Source organism: Salvelinus alpinus, chromosome 1 (genome assembly GCF_045679555.1).
Source record: "Salvelinus alpinus chromosome 1, SLU_Salpinus.1, whole genome shotgun sequence".
Classification (NCBI taxonomy): Eukaryota; Metazoa; Chordata; class Actinopteri; order Salmoniformes; family Salmonidae; genus Salvelinus; species Salvelinus alpinus.
This window is the reverse complement of record NC_092086.1, coordinates 102,179,694-102,197,744: the sequence shown is the minus strand read 5'-3', so window position 1 is coordinate 102,197,744 and position 18,051 is coordinate 102,179,694. Positions and strand designations below refer to the sequence as shown.

Here is an 18,051-nt window from a genome sequence, read left to right as displayed (position 1 = left end):
CTTGTTGTCTAGAGATTGGACATCGTCGAGTAATATGCTTGGAAGCGGTGGATGGTGTGCTCGCCTTCTAAGTCTGACCAGTAGGCCGCTCCATCTGCCTCTCCTGCGGCGAACGCGTTGTTTTGCGTCGGCCTCTGGGATTAGATCCAATGTCCAGGGTGGAGGTCCGAACAAAGGATCCGCTTCGGGGAAGTTGTATTCCTGGTTGGAATGTTGGTAAGTTGACGTCGCTTTTATATCCAATAGTTCTTTCCGACTGTATGTAATAACACTTGAGATTTTCTGGGCTAACAATGTAAGAAATAATACATTAAAAAAATTAATTACTGCATAGTTTCCTAAGGACCTGAAGCGAGGCGACCATCTCTGTCGGCACAATCACATACATTTCGGGGTCTCAACTTATTGCTGAGAGTTACAATAGTTGAATACACAAGGTGCGAGCGCATCAGCAGTTTTCTCTTGTTTTGTCAGTCACTGACAGTCACTCAATTAACGTCAGCTAACAATTTTTTGATTGGTAACTTAGTCTAGCCAGTTATCTAAACTTGTAGTAATCATGGACAAATACTGACAGGGCACGCCTCTACCCAGACGCCCGGACCTTGGTAAGTTAGTCTAGCCAGTTATCATGGACGAATACCAACAGGGCACTCCTCTACCCAGGCGCCCTGACCTCCATGGGGCCCCCATTGATTATGTTAGTCACTCTCACTCATATATCATATTAACATGGTATAAGTCATTGCAAAATGTGTAGAATTGCAGGAAATTTGCTTTAAAACTGCAAATATTTCTCTACACCACATGGCAAAATAGGAAGAATTGCATGAAATGTTCTATCAAATGTTCTCTTCACCTATGGCAAAATGTGTAGAAGTGCAGAAAACTAACTTTAAAACGTACATTTTTCTCTCCGCCGTCAATAGGGGGGCCACTTAAACATTTTGCCAGCTTGGTGGTGGTGGGGCAATCTTGCTTAGGGCCCACAAAAGGCTACAGATGTCCCTGTGTAAAGGGTTATTGTACTCTTTATGCTGATGAAAAACACTACAGTCTCAGAGGTTTTATGCAGATGAAGAGGGTCTAAGAAGGATGTTGGTCCTCAAAGAGCGAGCGGATTGATTTGAAGAGGCAGTTTATAAGGAGAGGAGGAGAGGGTCTGACGGCCTCCCAAATGACGCACAAGTGCACTACTTTTGACCAGGCACGATATTCGGAATAGTGTGTCCTTTGGGACAGTCTCTGAAATATTCATCACGCAGAGCGAAACAGAAGCTTGGCTTGTGGCCAGCGTATTGACTGACTTGATCCTGTGTCTCTTCCCCAAATCTTAAGGGTGTTACTTTCTAGGAAGGAAACCCAACTCAGGGGTCATTAGTCTGTGTGATGATGAGTCCCTGTGTCTCTGTGTCCTTCACCTCACCGCAGAAAGAGCAGCTGTAGAGAAGAGAGGAGCCTCATCCATCCCCCTTCTGTAGCTAAGGCAGGGGGGCAGAGGGATGCTCTGCTCTGACTCACTTCTGAATCATCCTCCTCCCCAGGGCTTCATACAAGAGAGAAGCATCCCTCTCTCTCAACTCACAAACACAAACTTGGACGCTAACACACACACAGAGACACACAGTTTTCACACAAACACACAAGTGCACACACACAGACACATACCAATGGACATTGCATGGATGCAAATGGATGTATCGATAAAGAGACATGCAATAAATATGAAGACTTCATTCATAAGGCTAATACAACATAAGAATGGAGGCCCAGCCATATGCATACGGGAATCCCCATTGGTACAGACACAGTCAGGTTACCAGTTGCCATGGCAACATGTATCTATTGCGTGTTGAGAGAGAGAGACACACTCACATTTGATATGGATATGGTACAAATCTGACATGATAAAGGAAAACAATTCACCGTTTTAAGATAATTTACAATAACCTATAGCCACTACAATACATTAATATTGATTGAAGGCAGATATCCCCTTCGGAGAGTGACGATTAAATATATTTAATTATATGAATAAATGACAGAAGCCTTATGTAGCCATTATCACATCCCATATCCATTAACCTCTGTTTCATCATAATTCGAGTGCACCTTGAGAAATGACATAATCACTATTATTGAGGGACTTAAGGGTGGAGTCTGGACCTAAAGCGCTACAATAACGATCAACAGGAGCGTTAAAGCATTTAACCTACAAATCTAGCACAGTATGAATTTCCTTATTATGTGGAGTGAGCTGGTGTCACAGGAGGGCTCGTAAATCGAATTCATGACTTCATGACTCACTCAGAGAATAATAAAGCAGTGGGCTAAACCAGCAGGACCTGCCATCAGCCTCTCTCTTTACCTGGTTCTGATCAGGACCTCCTGCCTACTGAGAACTGCCAATGAGTAAGAGCCATACAAATAATTCATATCAGGGAGGAGTAGTGTTTTCTTCCTTTAAATGCATGGTAACAAGACTATTCATTTCCATTAATTATCTTGTGATGTGGGAGATTTTATAGACTATAGCTTAAATAACCTTTGGAATGGTGACAAGTTTATCCTTGTTTGTTTTTACTCCCTTACAATGGCGTCACAGTCAATGTGTATGTACTGAGCTATAAGTGAAACAGAAGCTGTCCTTGAGTATCTTAGTGAAATAAAAACCCAGACATACGTCTGAGACTAACCTAAACCACTTGATGTCTTGATGTGGCCTCCTTCAACAATGGCTGTAATGGATGTATCCAAATGTCTTCAGGCTGATATCTATTTTTTGGTCAGAGTTTCAGTTACACTGGGGCTGTCTGCTGAAGACAAACTAAGCTTACTGCCCTGCCCAACACACATACACACACACATGCACACAGCTGCACACAACATCTGTTGCACAGCTGCACTGAAACCACAGCAAAAGCAGCCAAAAGGACCATCCTGTCTCGTCCGAGGAGGGAATTATTATTATTATTATTATTTATTAAATGACAGAGTAGCAGACACAGCAGGTACCCTCCGTTAATCCCAGATCAACATCCTGTCTAGATGGAGAGATGGAATCTATGGGGCTCTAATAATGCTGGATGTCTGGCAAAACAAGAATAGTCAAGTAAAAGTAAAACGAACACATAAATAGGTTGTTTATTAGCTTGCTTCTATTCTTGGAGAGGTGCTAGAGAGAGCAGTACTAAGCAGTACAACTGTCCCTACAACTGTCACATCCCAGTCTGCCAGTCCTGATAATAGTGCCGTGCTACAGTGAAAAATGGGAACTAGATGGTCATTTTCCATTAATACAAATTATGTGACTTGCTTCAGCTCTTTGAAAGTATTTATGTGGCAGTGGATAGGATAGCCTGAACATGTGAAAGTTGGTTTGGTGTCTCTATCTTGAACGGTACAAGAGTTACTGTTGATGGGTTCAAAGTTGGTTTGGTGTCTCTATCTTGAACGGTACAAGAGTTACTGTTGATGGGTTCAAAGTTGGTTTGGTGTCTCTATCTTGAACGGTACAAGAGTTACTGTTGATGGGTTCAACGTTGGTTTGGTGTCTCTATCTTGAACGGTACAAGAGTTACTGTTGATGGGTTCAAAGTTGGTTTGGTGTCTCTATCTTGAACGATACAAGAGTTACTGTTGATGGGTTCAAAGTTGGTTTGGTGTCTCCAGCTTAAACAGTTCATTAGTTACTGTTGGTATTACTGGTATTTGGTATTACTTTGAATTATGGGTTAGATATTGTTGTAATAAACTACAGTTGTTGCATGTGAAAACTGAAAGAAGAAAGACATAGGACAAGAAAATGGGAATAAAATGTAGGATCATGTGGACGACACTCTTAGGAAAGCAAAGCAACTCTGAATCATTCATGCTGTGGGTTTCAGATAATTAGATGTATGACTTACTTTTGTAAAACGTTCAGTGTAAATTAAGTTTAATTTGAATTGAATGATGATGTAATGATTGGAAAGTTTTAGGCTATTATTTGGGGAGAGAAATATAATGGTGCATCTAGTGATGACAGCGCTTTAAAATGATTTTTGTGGTAGTTGAAGAACTACTGATAGCTAGCTTTAGTCCTATCTAATAAATAAACAATTTAGGCTAACATCTAATGCACATTGACATGTAATGCACATTGCCATCTAATGCACATTCAAATGTCATAAATCAACACTGCAGAGCTCTCCCTGTCCTCTGCCATGCCTTGATTGTATTACTGCTGATTATATCTGTAAATGTGCATGTACACCCTGGCCCATCTACTGTTGCTAGCCCAAATTCTGAATTGTGCTCTGATATCTGCTTCACTGATTTCTGCTCTCGTAAAAGCCCAGGTTTTCTGCACGTTAACACTAAAAGGTTATTACCTAAAAATGATAAATTGAAAGTGTGGGTTCACAGCTCCAATCCAGATGTGTTGGTCATTACTGAGATATGGTTAAGGAAGAGTGCTTTGAATACTGATGTTAACCTTTCTGGTTATAACCTTTTTCAGCAAAACAGATCTTTGAAAGGTGGGGGAGTGGTAATCTTTACCAAGGATCACCTTCAGTGCTCGGTTGTCTCCACCAAGTCTGTCCCCAAACAATTTGATTTGCTGTTTTTAAGCATTATACTTTCAAATAGCTCTTTGTTGACTGTTATCGTCCTCCATCAGCACCGACTTGTAACCTACCTGCCCTAAGCTCTCTCCTGGCCCCTTACACTAAGTCTGAATTTGTCCTGCTAGGTGACCTAAACTGGGACATGCTTAAACCACCTGACCAAGTCCTAAAGCAATGGGACTCCCTAAATCTTTCTCAGATTATTACCAATCTCACAAGGTATGACTCCAAACACCCGAAAAGGCTACTGTCCTCGATGTTATCCTCACAAATAATCCTGGTAGGTGTCAGTTTTCTGTAATGACCTTAGTGATCACTGTTTTACAGCCTGTGTTCATAATGGCTGCTCAGTGAAACGACCTGTCCTGGTTTGTCATAGATGCTTGCTAAAAAACTTCAATGAGCAAGCCTTCCTTCATGACCTGGCCTCTATAATTGTTATAGAGTCAGCTTGATCCCCTCTGTTGAATACGCTTGGTCCTTATTTTTTTATATTTTCAATGGTATTGTTAACAAACACGCCCCCATAAAGAAAATGAGAATTAAAAACAGGTTCAGCCCCAAGTCCGATCGTGATCTTGCAGAGTTAAGAACTGCATTTGGCGAAAGGCTCGGCACACACATACTCAGGCTGACTGGCTCTCGTTCAGGCAAATGATAAATAAGTGCACTCAGTCTATCCGGAAGGCCAAAGTTAGTTACTTTAAGGAGCAGTTGTCTCTTTGTGGGTCTAACCCCAAGAAGTTCTGGAAAACAGTTAAAGACCTGGAGAATAAACCCTCCTCCTCACAGCTGCTCATGTCCATTAATGTTGATGATGTGGTTGTTACTGACAAGAAGCACATGGCTGAGCTCTTTAAATCACCACTTCAATAAGTCAGGATTCCTATTTGACCCAGCCATGCTTCCTTGCCCGTCCAACATTTCCTCATCGGGGCGGCAGGGTAGCCTAGTGTTTAGAGCGTTGGACTAGTAACCGAAAGGTTGCAAGTTCAAATCCCCGAGCTGACAAGGTACAAATCTGTCGTTCTGCCCCTGAACAGGCAGTTAACCCACTGTTCCTAGGCCGTCATTGAAAATACAATTTTTTTCTTAACTGACTTGCCTAGTTAAATAAAGGTAAAATTAAAACATTTAAAAAATCTCCCACCCCTTCTAATGCGACTAGCCCTGATGCTCCTCCCTCTTTTTCCCCTGCCCCGCTACAATGTTTCTCCCTGCAGGCGGTCACTGAGTCCGAGGTGCTAAAGGAGCTCCTTAAACTTGACCCCAAAAAACATCTGGGTCAGATGGTTTAGACCCTTTCTTTAATGTTGCTGCCCCTATCATCACCAAGCCTATCTCTGACCGTTTTAACCTGTCTCTCCTCTCTGGGGAGGATCCCATTGCTTGGAAGGCAGCCTCCGTGAATCCTTTATTTAAAGGGGGAGATCAAGTTGATCCTAACTGTTATAGGCCTATTTCTATTTTGCCCTGTTTATCAAAATGGTTGGAAAAACTTGTCAATAATCAACTGAGTCTTTCCTCATGTCTATAGTATTCTCTCTGGTATGCAATCTGGTTAACGCTCGGGTTATGGATGTGTCACTGCAACCTTAAAGGTCCTCAATGATGTCACCATTGCCCTTGATTCTATGCAATGTTATGCTGCTATTTTTATTGACTTGGCCAAAGCTTTTGATACAGTATACCATTCCATACTTGTGGGACAGCTAAGGAGTATTGGTGTCATTGGCCTGGTTTGCTAACTACCTCTCTCAAAGAGTGCAGTGTATAAAGTCAGAACATCTGCTGTCTCAGCCATTGCCTCTCACCAAGGGAGTACCCCAAGGCTCGATCCTAGGCCCCACGCTCTTCTCAATTTACATCAACAACATAGCTCAGGCAGTAGGAAGCTCTCTCATCCATTTATATGCAGATGATACAGTCTTATACTCAGCTGGCCCCTCCCCAGATTTTGTGTTAAAATGCTCTACAACAAAGCTTTCTTAGTGGCGAACAAGCTTTCTCTGCCCTTAACCTCATTCTGAACACCTCCTAAACAAAGGTCATGTGGTTTGATAATAATTATGCCCCTCTCCCCACAGGTGTGATTACTACCTCTGAGGGTTTAGAGCTTGAGGTAGTCACCTCATACAAATACTTGGGAGTATGGCTATACGGTACACTGTCCTTCTCTCCGCACATATCAAAGCTGCAGGCTAAAGTTAAATCTACACTTGGCTTCCTCTATCGTAATCACTCCTCTTTCACCCCAGCTGCCAAACTAACCCTGATTCAGATGACCATCCTACCCAGGGTAGATTACGGAGACGTAATTTATAGATCGGCAGGTATGGCTGCTCTCGAGCGGCTAGATGTTCTTTACCATTTGGCCATCAGATTTGCCACCAATGCTCCTTATAGGACACATCACTGCACTCTATACTCCTCTGTAAACTGGTCATTTCTGTATACCCGTCGCAAGACACACTGGTTGATGCTTATTTATAAAACCCTCTTAGGCCTCACTCCCCCCTATCTGAGATATCTACTGCAGCCCTCATCCTCCACATACAACACCCGTTCTGCCAGTCACATTCTGATAAAGGTCCCCAAAGCACACACATCCCTGGGTCGCTCCTCTTTTCAGTTTGCTGCAGCTAGCGACTTGAACGAGCTGCAACAAACACTCAAACTGGACAGTTTTATCTCAATCTCTTCATTCAAAGACTATATCATGGACAGTCTTACTGACAGGTGTGGCTGCTTTGTGTGATGTATTGTTGTCTCTACCTTCTTGCCCTTTGTGCTGTTGTCTGTGCCCAATAATGTTTGTATCATGTTTTGTGCTGCTAACATGTGCTGCTGCCATGTTGTGTTGCTACCATGCTGTTGTCATGTTGTGTTGCTACCATGCTGTGTTGTCATGTGTTGCTGCCATGGTCTCTCTTCATATAGTGTTGTGTTGTCTCTCTTTTCGTTATGTGTGTTTTGTCCTATATTTTTATTTAATTTTTAATCCTAGTCCCCATCCCCGCAGGAGGCCTTTTGGTAGGCCGTCATTGTAAATAAGAATTTGTTCTTAACTGACTTGCCTAGTTAAACAAAGGTTGAATAACAAATAAATACAATAAAAAAAGATCACTGAAAAGTACATTTCTGAATAAAATGTGGTGTGCTTGTTTTAAAATATGCATGTTTTTGAAATAAGTTATAGTTGTAGTAGTGTCTGCAGTACTAATGTTGGTGACTGGTTATAATTGAAAAAGTAGGTAGTTGAAAAGATTAATTGAAGGATAGGATAGCCTGAACAATTTGGTTTGGTGTCTCTAGATGTTCAAGAGTTACAATTATTGTTGGTGGGTATTATATGCTAATTTAAGCACATTTAAGTAGTTATAATTTATAGTGCAGACCAGAGCTAGACCAGAGCTAGTGCAGACCAGAGCTAGCTAGCTACGCCCAGGACCAGAGCTGGACCCGATCTAGTGCAGACCAGAGCAGTAGTTGTGGTCATTAATTCTGATCAGTAGTTGTGTAGTGTTTGTCAGTAGTTGTGGTCAGTACATCTGTGGTTCAGAGGTTGTGTGGTTAGTAGTTGTGTGGTTGTGGTCAGTAGTGGTCAGTAGTTTTAGTAAGTAGTAGTTGTGGTCAGTAGTTGTGGTCAGTAGTGGTCAGTAGTTTTGGTAAGTAGTAGTTGTGGTCAGTAGTTGTGGACAGTAGTTGTGTGGTTGTGGTCAGTAGTTGATTGATTGATTGATTGATTGGTTATGCGGTTACTAAAACAGCTGTATCGTTAGATTGGTAATAGATATTTTTGTTTCCGACTTCAGATTTGAATAGCAAAGAAGGGCTACAAGATGTCATACCCTCTAACATTTTGTCTAAGTTGTTGGCAAAGTGGTCATAAGTTGCATTGTTGAATTTACAGTGAATGGAATGTTGGAAGTGATGTTATAATGGGGCCTTTGGAATACTGAGGAAATATCCTGAAAGCGGATGGAGGACAAAAAGGACAAAAAGGTTAGTAGTTTAAAAAGTATAAAATAGATCAAAAAGTTGTATACAAGCAACTCCAATCCAGTCTCCACGTTTTAAAGTTTCAACGGTGTAAAAGGAGTAGCATGCTAAAAAATAATAATAATAAGACAGAAGTATGTCGAAGACTTAAATTTGGGACTCTTGCTTCACAAGCCCATTTAACTATAAGTCAGAAATAAGTGATACAATATTTAAAGTGTAGCTGCTTTCGCAAGCCAATTTAATGAATGGCTGAATCACTTTCTACAGTATTTCTGCTTTACTATCAAACTGCATGAGAAGCAGACAGCTCTCCTGACTTGAGCAACGCCACAACAATAAAAACAACACCATTAACCCCTTTAGTTTATTTTCCTATACAGCACATGGACACTTTCATATTAAACTCAACCCAAAATGAAAACTAGCCAGCCTGTCTGTGTACAGATGTAGGATCTTAATTTAACTTGTAGTGCATTTGAGGTTTAAAAAGGCTTCTTAAGCATGTAATTTCCACTTTGAAATTTCAGACTTGATTTTACCTTACGAAAAATGTATCAACCCCCCTACAAAATAATAATTCACATTTCCTGATACTGTATGATTATTTACTTGACATAGTGAACTGGCTCAAATTAAGATCCTACATCTGTAGCTCTGAACTCATCCACATTACTCCCAGACAGTCACTGTTTGTAAAACATAAACACGTAAACATAGCCCCTCCCTCTCTCTTTATGCAGTGCTTTTAAAAATACAAAAAAATAATGAACACAATTCCATTTATGAAAAATGTATTATAGTTCTTTTCCCCCTGGTTTTTATTAAAATGTGTTTTTCTAATGCATTTCCCCCTGAATGTCTCTCTACTCTTCATGTGACACAGGCAGTACTGAAAGCTTCCCCTCACTTAAACCTTTTGTGTGTGTGTGTGTGTGTGTGTGTGTGTGTGTGTGTGTGTGTGTGTGTGTGTGTGTGTGTGTGTGTGTGTGTGTGTGTGTGTGTGTGTGTGTGTGTGTGTGTGTGTGTGTGTGTGTGTGTGTGTGTGTGTGTGTGAGCGTGAGCGTGCGTATAGAAGGATTACAGCAGCCAATCATCCTGTTGATGACTACTGATTGATGACTACTTGATGACTTTCCATTGGTGCATATCCATACAATATTCTCTATCGGTCTACTTTTTCCTCCACATATTGTGCTATGTCTCATTTTGACTCAAATGACTTAGCAGAAGCACTACAGGCGAGGGAGATATGAGTCAATATAATAAAAAGAGCAACACTGAGCTTAAACTGCCTAGATGAGTGAGTCTCTAGACTAGTCTAACTCACATTTTCCATCCTGCTGCCATAGAGCATGATGCTCATGGATAATCACCAGAGCAGTGTGTCAAAACTCTCTCTTGCTGTTCACTTTCCTTACCGGCAGATGGGGCTTTATTTTCCCTGGGGGGGTCGACCACTACCCATCCCCATCCCTCTCTCCTCTCACTGAGCACTGCTACCCCCCATCCCCTGCCATCCTCAGGCCTCTCTCCTCTCACTGAGCACTGCTACCCCCCATCCCCTGCCATCCTCAGGCCTCTCTCCTCTCACTGAGCTCTGCTACCCCCCATCCCCTGCCATCCTCAGGCCTCTCTCCTCTCACTGAGCACTGCTACCCCCCATCCCCTGCCATCCTCAGGCCTCTCTCCTCTCACTGAGCACTGCTACCCCACATCCCCTGCCATCCTCAGGCCTCTCTCCTCTCACTGAGCACTGCTACCCCCCGTCCCCTGCCATCCTCAGGCCTCTCTCCTCTCACTGAGCACTGCTACCCCCAATCCCCTGCCATCCTCAGGCCTCTCTCCTCTCACTGAGCACTGCTACCCCCCATCCCCTGCCATCCTCAGGCCTCTCTCCTCTCACTGAGCACTGCTACCCCCCATCCCCTGCCATCCTCAGGCCTCTCTCCTCTCACTGAGCACAGCTACTCCCCATCCCCTGCCATCCTCAGGCCTCTCTCCTCTCACTGAGCTCTGCTACCCCCCACCCCCCAGTAGTCTGAAGCCCCACCCTCAGCAGAGGCCGTCACAGCTGGTGAGACAGGAACAGGAAATGAACCACCACTCACTGTGACCTCATACACGGCGGACAAGCCAGGTCCCACCATGGATCATGCCCTGCAGCAGTGGGCAGCATCTGTGTGCATCCAAATGACAATTAGGCCAGTTCGATTCACTGTCTCCACCTTTCTAACCGTCTTACTATTTTTCTCTCTCTCAGTGACCCCCCCTCATCATCAGAGCACCTACCCTGAACATTGTTTATTGATTCATCAGTCATGGTATGAATTTCACACATTGTTATAATGTGCTTATCAGACATTATCACAGTCTTACCACAGAATTTCACTGTAACACTATAACTGTATGACTCATTTTGTCTCTTGCCAGATCTTTGGGCGCTTAGCATTGACAGCCTTAGCAACAGTATCTCTGATACTCAGTTGTTCTCATGATCAGCCTCTCCCATAGAATAGAGATAAAGATACATTAATATCTATGGGATTTATCTATTTCTATGGTAAATCCTTCAGAACAGGACAATATGAGCTCACAATATAAAAGTTCCTCCTTTAGAACCACAGGCAACACCAGATGATAACTCCATTGAATAGATTAATCATCAGCATAATTAAAATGTTAATCTCGAGCTCATCATCCAATAATGGCAAAAATATAAAATCCTTACATTACATGGGCTATATTCTAAAGGTATTAGACAAAATAGAGTACATATGTGGATATGTTATTGGAAATTTGAGAGTATGTGAGAGTTGTCCTGAGACCTTTATAATTGGCTGTTTTTCCAGCCTGGACTCCATGATGCACTCAGAGGACACACTCTCTAATGATTCAAGAGAACTCATGAACACTGGAGTAAAGAGTTCAACCTAATGTATACACACACAAACACACACAGAAAGTTTCAAAGCAAAAGAAAGCAAGTAAGTAAGAAAGAGAGGGAGGACGGGAGAATACATAACATGTTCTCAGCACAGAGGGTGTTATTTTTAAACCGGAGCCCAGGTGTCTGTGAAGTGAGCTGGAGAATGCAAGGGGTCACCCAGGTCACGGTAAAGGAAAGAGGGAGAATAATACTAGAATAAAACCCTGCACAGAGAGAGAGAAAGCTGGTAGACAAAAAAAAAGCTGAGAGAGAAAAAGAGAGAGAAGGAAAGAGAGAGAGAGAAAAAGAGACAATACTGAGAAAACTGCTTAACTCCAGCTGCAGCCTGGCTACCGGCATGGACAGAGGCACACACACAGAGACAGGACAAGGTCCGAACAAAACACTCCTTTTGTTTTGGTAAACTGTTTAACCCTGAGGCACAGTTGTGTGCTCAGACAGAAGATCTTAGTATAGGTGGAGGTTGGCCTGTTTGAGCAGAGAAGTGAACAATGCTACTGTAAAAGCAAAAAGAGAAGGGTTTCTGTGTAAAGTCCTCACCTTCCACTCCACCTCTCTGGCAGGAAGTCCTCTGGCTGGTGGAACACTTCCGGGTCGCGGTGGATGGCGTGGCTGATGTACATGGCAGCGTAACCCTTGGGAATGTGGAAGCCTCCCAGAGTAGTGTCCTTTGGAGTGAATAAAACAGTAGGAGACTGGTATTGAGTTGTGAGGGCAGTCATTTGACAATAACTCAACGTGGTATAAATACTATAGTACTTTAGTGTTTTTGCAGACTTGACTGTAGTTTTCACTGTAGGGTTTTTGCAGACTTCTGCAAATTGAGATATGGGGGAGGGGAATGGTCAGGGTACAGTTGAAGTCGGAAGTTTACATACACCTTAGCCAAATACATTTAAACTCAGTTTTTAACAATTCCTGACATTTAATCTGAGTAAATATTCCTTGTTTTAGGTCAGTTAGGATCACCACTTTATTTTAAGAATGTGAAATGTCAGAATAATAGTAGAGAGAATGATTTATTTCAGATTTGATTTATTTCATCACATTCCCAGTGGGTCAGAAGTTTACATACACTCAATTAGTATTTGGTAGCATTACCTTTAAATTGTTTAACTTGGGTTAAACATTTCTGGTTGCCTTCCACAAGCTTCCCACAATAAGTTGGGTTAACATTGGCCCATTCCTCCTGACAGAGCTGGTGTAACTGAGTCAGGTTTGTGGGCCTCCTTGCTTGCACACGCTTTTTCAGTTCTGCCCACACATTTTCTATAGGATTTAGGTCAGGGCTTTGTGATGGCCACTCCAATACCTTGACTTTGTTGTCCTTAAGCCATTTTGCCACAACTTTGGAAGTATGCTTGAGGTCATTGTCCATTTGGAAGACCCATTTGCGACCAAGCTTTAATTTCCTGACTGATGTCTTGAGATGTTGCTTCAATATATCCACATAATTTTCCATCCTCATGATGCCATCTATTTTGTGAAGTGCACCAGTCCCTCCTGCAGCAAAGCACCCCCACAACATGATGCTGCCACCCCTGTGCTTCACGGTTGGGATGGTGTTCTTCAGCTTGCAAGCCTCCCCCTTTTTCCTCCAAACATAATGATGGTCATTATGGCCAAACAGTCCTATTTTTGTTTCATCAGACCAGAGGACATTTCTCCAAAAAGTACGATCTTTGTCCCCATGTGCAGTTGCAAACCGTAGTCTGGCTTTTTATGGCGGTTTTGGAGCAGTGGCTTCTTCCTTGCTATACTGTAGGACTCGTTTTACTGTGGATATAGATACTTTTGTACCTGTTTCCTCCAGCATCTTCACAAGGTCCTTTGCTGTTGTTCTGGGATTGATTTGCACTTTTCGCACCAAAGTACGTTCATCTCTAGGAGACAGAACGCGTCTCCTTCCTGAGCAGTATGACGGCTGCGTGGTCTTGTGGAGGTCTACAATTTCTTTTCTGAGTTCTTGGCAGATTTTTTTTGATTTTCCCATGATGTCAAGCAAAGAGGCACTGAGTTTGAAGGTAGGCCTTGAAATATATCCACAGGTACACCTCCAATTGACTCAAATGATGTCAATTAGCCTATCAGAAGCTTCTAAAGCCATGACATAATTTTCTGTAATTTTCCAAGCTGTTTAAATGCTCAGTCAACTTAGTGTATTTAAACTTCTGACCCACTGGAATTGTGATACAGTGAAATATAAGTGAAATCATCTGTCTGTAAACAATTGTAGGAAAAATGACTTGTGTCAAGCACAAAGTAAATGTCCTAACCGACTTGCCAAAACTATAGTTTGTTAACAAGACATTTGTGGAGTTGTTGGAAAAGTTTTATTGACTCCAACCTAAGTGTATGTAAACTTCCGACTTCAACTATATATGCAAATGAAATACTGTAGTGTTAACTATAGTACAAAAAGTGTAGTGTTTCTGCTGATTGTAGTGTTTTTGCGAACATTACACAGTGTTATTTTTGCGGTTAATACTGTAGTATTTACCATAGCATTTTACAGTATACTACAACAGTCTATAATAAGTACTACACATGATCAAGGGATACTACAGTCTGTAGTATAGTATTCTACATTATAAACTGGGTAGTTAGAGCCCTGAATGCTGATTGTCTGACAGCCGTATACCACGGGTATGACAAAACATTTATTTTTACTGCTCTAATTATGTTGATAACCAGTTTATTATAGCAATAAGGCACCTCGGGGGTGCGATGCGTCGTGCCTAAGAACAGCCCTTAGCCATGGTATATTGGCCATATACCACACCCCCTCATGGCGTATTGCTTAAGTATACTGCAGTTTACTACAGAATACTGAAGTATTTTTTCATGTGGGAATGGTTGATTTTCCTAGAAATCCTAGAGTCACATACAGTGCTGCTATGATCATGGTAGAAACAACCTGAGGTTTGTAATTATAGAAACATACATTTTGTATATAATTAGTAATCACTATTTACTTACTGAATATTTTTAGACTGGCAAAAAACGTAGAGAGAGAATCCAGAGGAATAATTCATTCTTCATCTGTTCTCTCCCCCTCTCGCTCTGTTTGTTAAGGCATTAACTCAATTAGAGGCAGTGGGGTGTTTGTTAAGGCATTAACTCAATTAGAGGCAGTGTCGTGTTTTTTAAGGCATTAACTCAATTAGAGGAACTGGGGTGTTTTCTTACGGCTGAGATCCCGTTAACGGGATCGATATGACAACAGCCAGTGAAAGTGCAGGGCGCCAAATTCAAACAACAGAAATCTCATAATTTAAATTCCTCAAACATACAAGTATTTTACACCATTTTAAAGATAAACTTGTCGTTAATCCCACCACAGTGTCCGATTTCAAAAAGGCTTTACGACGAAAGCACACCATCTGATTATGTTAGGTCAGTACCTAGTCACAGAAAAACACAGCCATTTTTCCAGCCAAAGAGAGTACCTAGTCACAAGAAGCAGAAATAGAGATAAAACTAAATCACTAACCTTTGATGATCTTCATCAGATGACACTCATAGGACTTCATGTTACACAATACATGTATGTTTTGTTCGATAAAGTTCATATTTATATCCAAAAATCTTAGTTTACATTGGCGTGTTATTTTCAGTCATGTTTTGCCTCCAAAACATCCGGTGATTTTGCAGAGAGCCACATCAATTTACAGAAATACTCATAATAAACATTGATAAAAGATACAAGTGTTATACATGGAACTTTAGATAAACTTCTCCTTAATGCAACAGCAATGTCAGATTAAAAAAAAACTTTACGGAAAAAGAACACCATGCAATAATCTGAGTACGGCGCTCAGACACAAAAACAAGCCATACAGGTACCCGCCATGTTGTGGAGTCAACAGAAGTCAGAAATAGCATTATAAATATTCACTTACCTTTGATGATCACCATCAGAATGCACTCCCAGGAATCCCAGTTCCACAATAAATGTTTGTTTTGTTCGATAAAGTCCATAATTTATGTCCAAATACCTCCTTTTTGTTCGCGCCTTCAGTTCACAAATCCAAATTCATGACGCGCAGGCCAGACGAAAAGTCAAAAAATTCCATTACAGTTCGTAAAAACATGTCAAACGATGTATAGAATCAATCTTTAGGATGTTTTTAACATAAATCTTCAATAATGTTTCAACCGTACAATTCCTTTGTCTTTAGAAATGCAATGGAACGCAGCTACCTCTCACGTGAGCGCGCCTGAATGAGCTCATGGCCTTCTGGCAGACCCCTTACTCAATCAGCTCTTATTCTCTCCTCCTTTACAGTAGAAGCCTGAAACAAGGTTCTAAAGACTGTTGACATGGAATGGAAGCCTTAGGAAGTGCAATCGGACCAAATTTCCACTGTATCTTGGATAGGCAAAGAGTTGAAAAACTACATACCTCAGATTTCCCACTTCCTGGTTGGATTTTTTCCTCAGGTTTTTGCGTGCCATATGAGTTCTGTTATACTCACAGACATCATTCAAACAGTTTTAGAAACTTCAGAGTGTTTTCTATCCAAATCTACTAATAATATGCATATCTTAGCTTCTGGGCCTGAGTAGCAGGCAGTTTACACTGGGCACCTTATTCATCCAAGCTACTCAATACTGCCCCCCAGCCATAAGACGTTAAAACATTATCTCAATTAGAGGAACTGGGGTGTTTGTTAAAATATTAACTAAATTAGAAGCAGTGGGGTGTTTGTTAAGGCATTAACTCAATTAGAGGCAGTGGGGTGTTTGTTAAGGCATTAAGTCCATCACAGAGAAGCACTGAGGTGTCATTATTGAAAAGATGCTTCCTGTTTATCAAGGGGGAGAGACAGAGAGCCTCCTCTCAGAGCAGAGCAGAGATCATTCTCTCACACACACGGTTCACACTCACGCAGGCACGAGCACACACACAAACACACGCACACAGGCTCTGAAAAACACTGCTTAATGAGTCTCCACACTGCAGAGTGCTAGACAAAACACTTCTCGGAATACTGATCATTGTTTTTTTTAAAGGAACACTGATCATTGTACAGTAGCAGAGATTCTGGGGAAATAAGATTCTATGAAAACGATTTAAAAACTGGGAAAAGAGATATCACATATTTAGGATGTCTGTATTCATGATCCCTGGCTTTTAAAGAGGGCTGATTGAAGCTGAGGAGCTACAGTAATGTATCACAGGTCCCCAGTAGACTACAGCCCCTCATCAGGCCTGGTCCTTATTCCCAGTGACATGCACATCCTGCTATCAGGGAGCCAGGCAGGCAGTTGGCCAGATGAGGATGTTTTATGTATAACCCCATTAGCAGGCAGCATATGGGCCCACCTGGGCTGGGCTGGGGCTGGCTGGGGCTCTGGGTTCTGAGGGAAATAAATAACCACAACATGGGCAGAGATGGGTCTGGATTTCAAGAGTTGCTGTCTGGATCATCTCTGATCATAGGCTGGCACAAAGGGGATGCAGCGGCTGACGTGAAACATAAAGCCTTTCATGAGCTCCAGAATAAAGTGCGTGAGTCCAAGAGGGATTGTTGCAGAGGACTTTACAGGCAAAGTGTGATGATGTCTAAGAGTCCAGGGCTAAGTCAATGAACGCAGTGGCTTAGCTAGAGCAGGAAAGAAAGAGTCTAGAAGAGGCGATGGTCTGTCAGTGTTTCCTCATTATTTCTGACTGTCCAGAGTGGAAACTAGCTCAGCAACATCATCTCCAGTCAGTCCATTGTAGAGAACAGTGAGACTCACTGACCTCAGAGTTAATATTCCACCAGCAAGCAACAACAGGACATGCTCAAAATGCCGCTGCACACACCCCCGTTCCACTTGAGAGGATTACTCACGTCTTTCCGAAAGCTCAGGAATCTTAATCCGCCACCTTAATGATGCCATGTAAGGCCTGGCGCCTATGATGACTGTTGAATAGCTAATCAATGGCTACCCGGATTATCTGTATGGACTATCTGCAGTGACTCTACCTGCACTGGCGATATGCACACTCACAGGTCTCTATCCACACACACACATGCGCAAACACATACAGTGCCTACAGTGACATTTACAATCCCCAGTCCTTAACAATTACAAGCATACCCATAACATGATGCCCCAAACATAACACTTTGATTTCAGGACAACATTTTTTTTCAGTATTACTTTAGTGCATTGACGCCAACAGGATGCATGTTTTAGATTATTTGTACTCTGTACAGGCTTCCTTCTTTTCACTCTGTCAATTAGGTTAGTATTGTGGAGTAACTATAATCAAATCAAATTGTATTTGTCACATGCACCGAATACAACAGGTGTTGACCTTACCGTGAAATGCATACTTACAATCCCTTATCCAACAATGCAGTTCAAGAAATAGAGTTAAGAAAATATTTACTAAATAAACTAAAGTAAAAAATGTAATAAAAGTTACACAATAAAAAAACAATAACGAGGCTATATACAGGGGGTACCGGTACTGAGTCAATGTGCGGTGGTACA

The 18,051-nt window shown here is 41.9% G+C and overlaps 1 protein-coding gene across 1 annotated transcript in view; it reads right to left on the bottom strand.

Moving 5' to 3' along the window:
• Positions 1-18,051, bottom strand: part of LOC139553275 (putative cytochrome P450 120) — a 46,404-nt gene that overhangs the window by 16,897 nt on the left and 11,456 nt on the right. Inside the window, exon 9 of the mRNA XM_071365473.1 lies at positions 12,103-12,230. Coding sequence (XP_071221574.1) covers positions 12,103-12,230 — 128 coding nt within the window. The remainder of the gene's footprint in view (positions 1-12,102; positions 12,231-18,051) is intronic.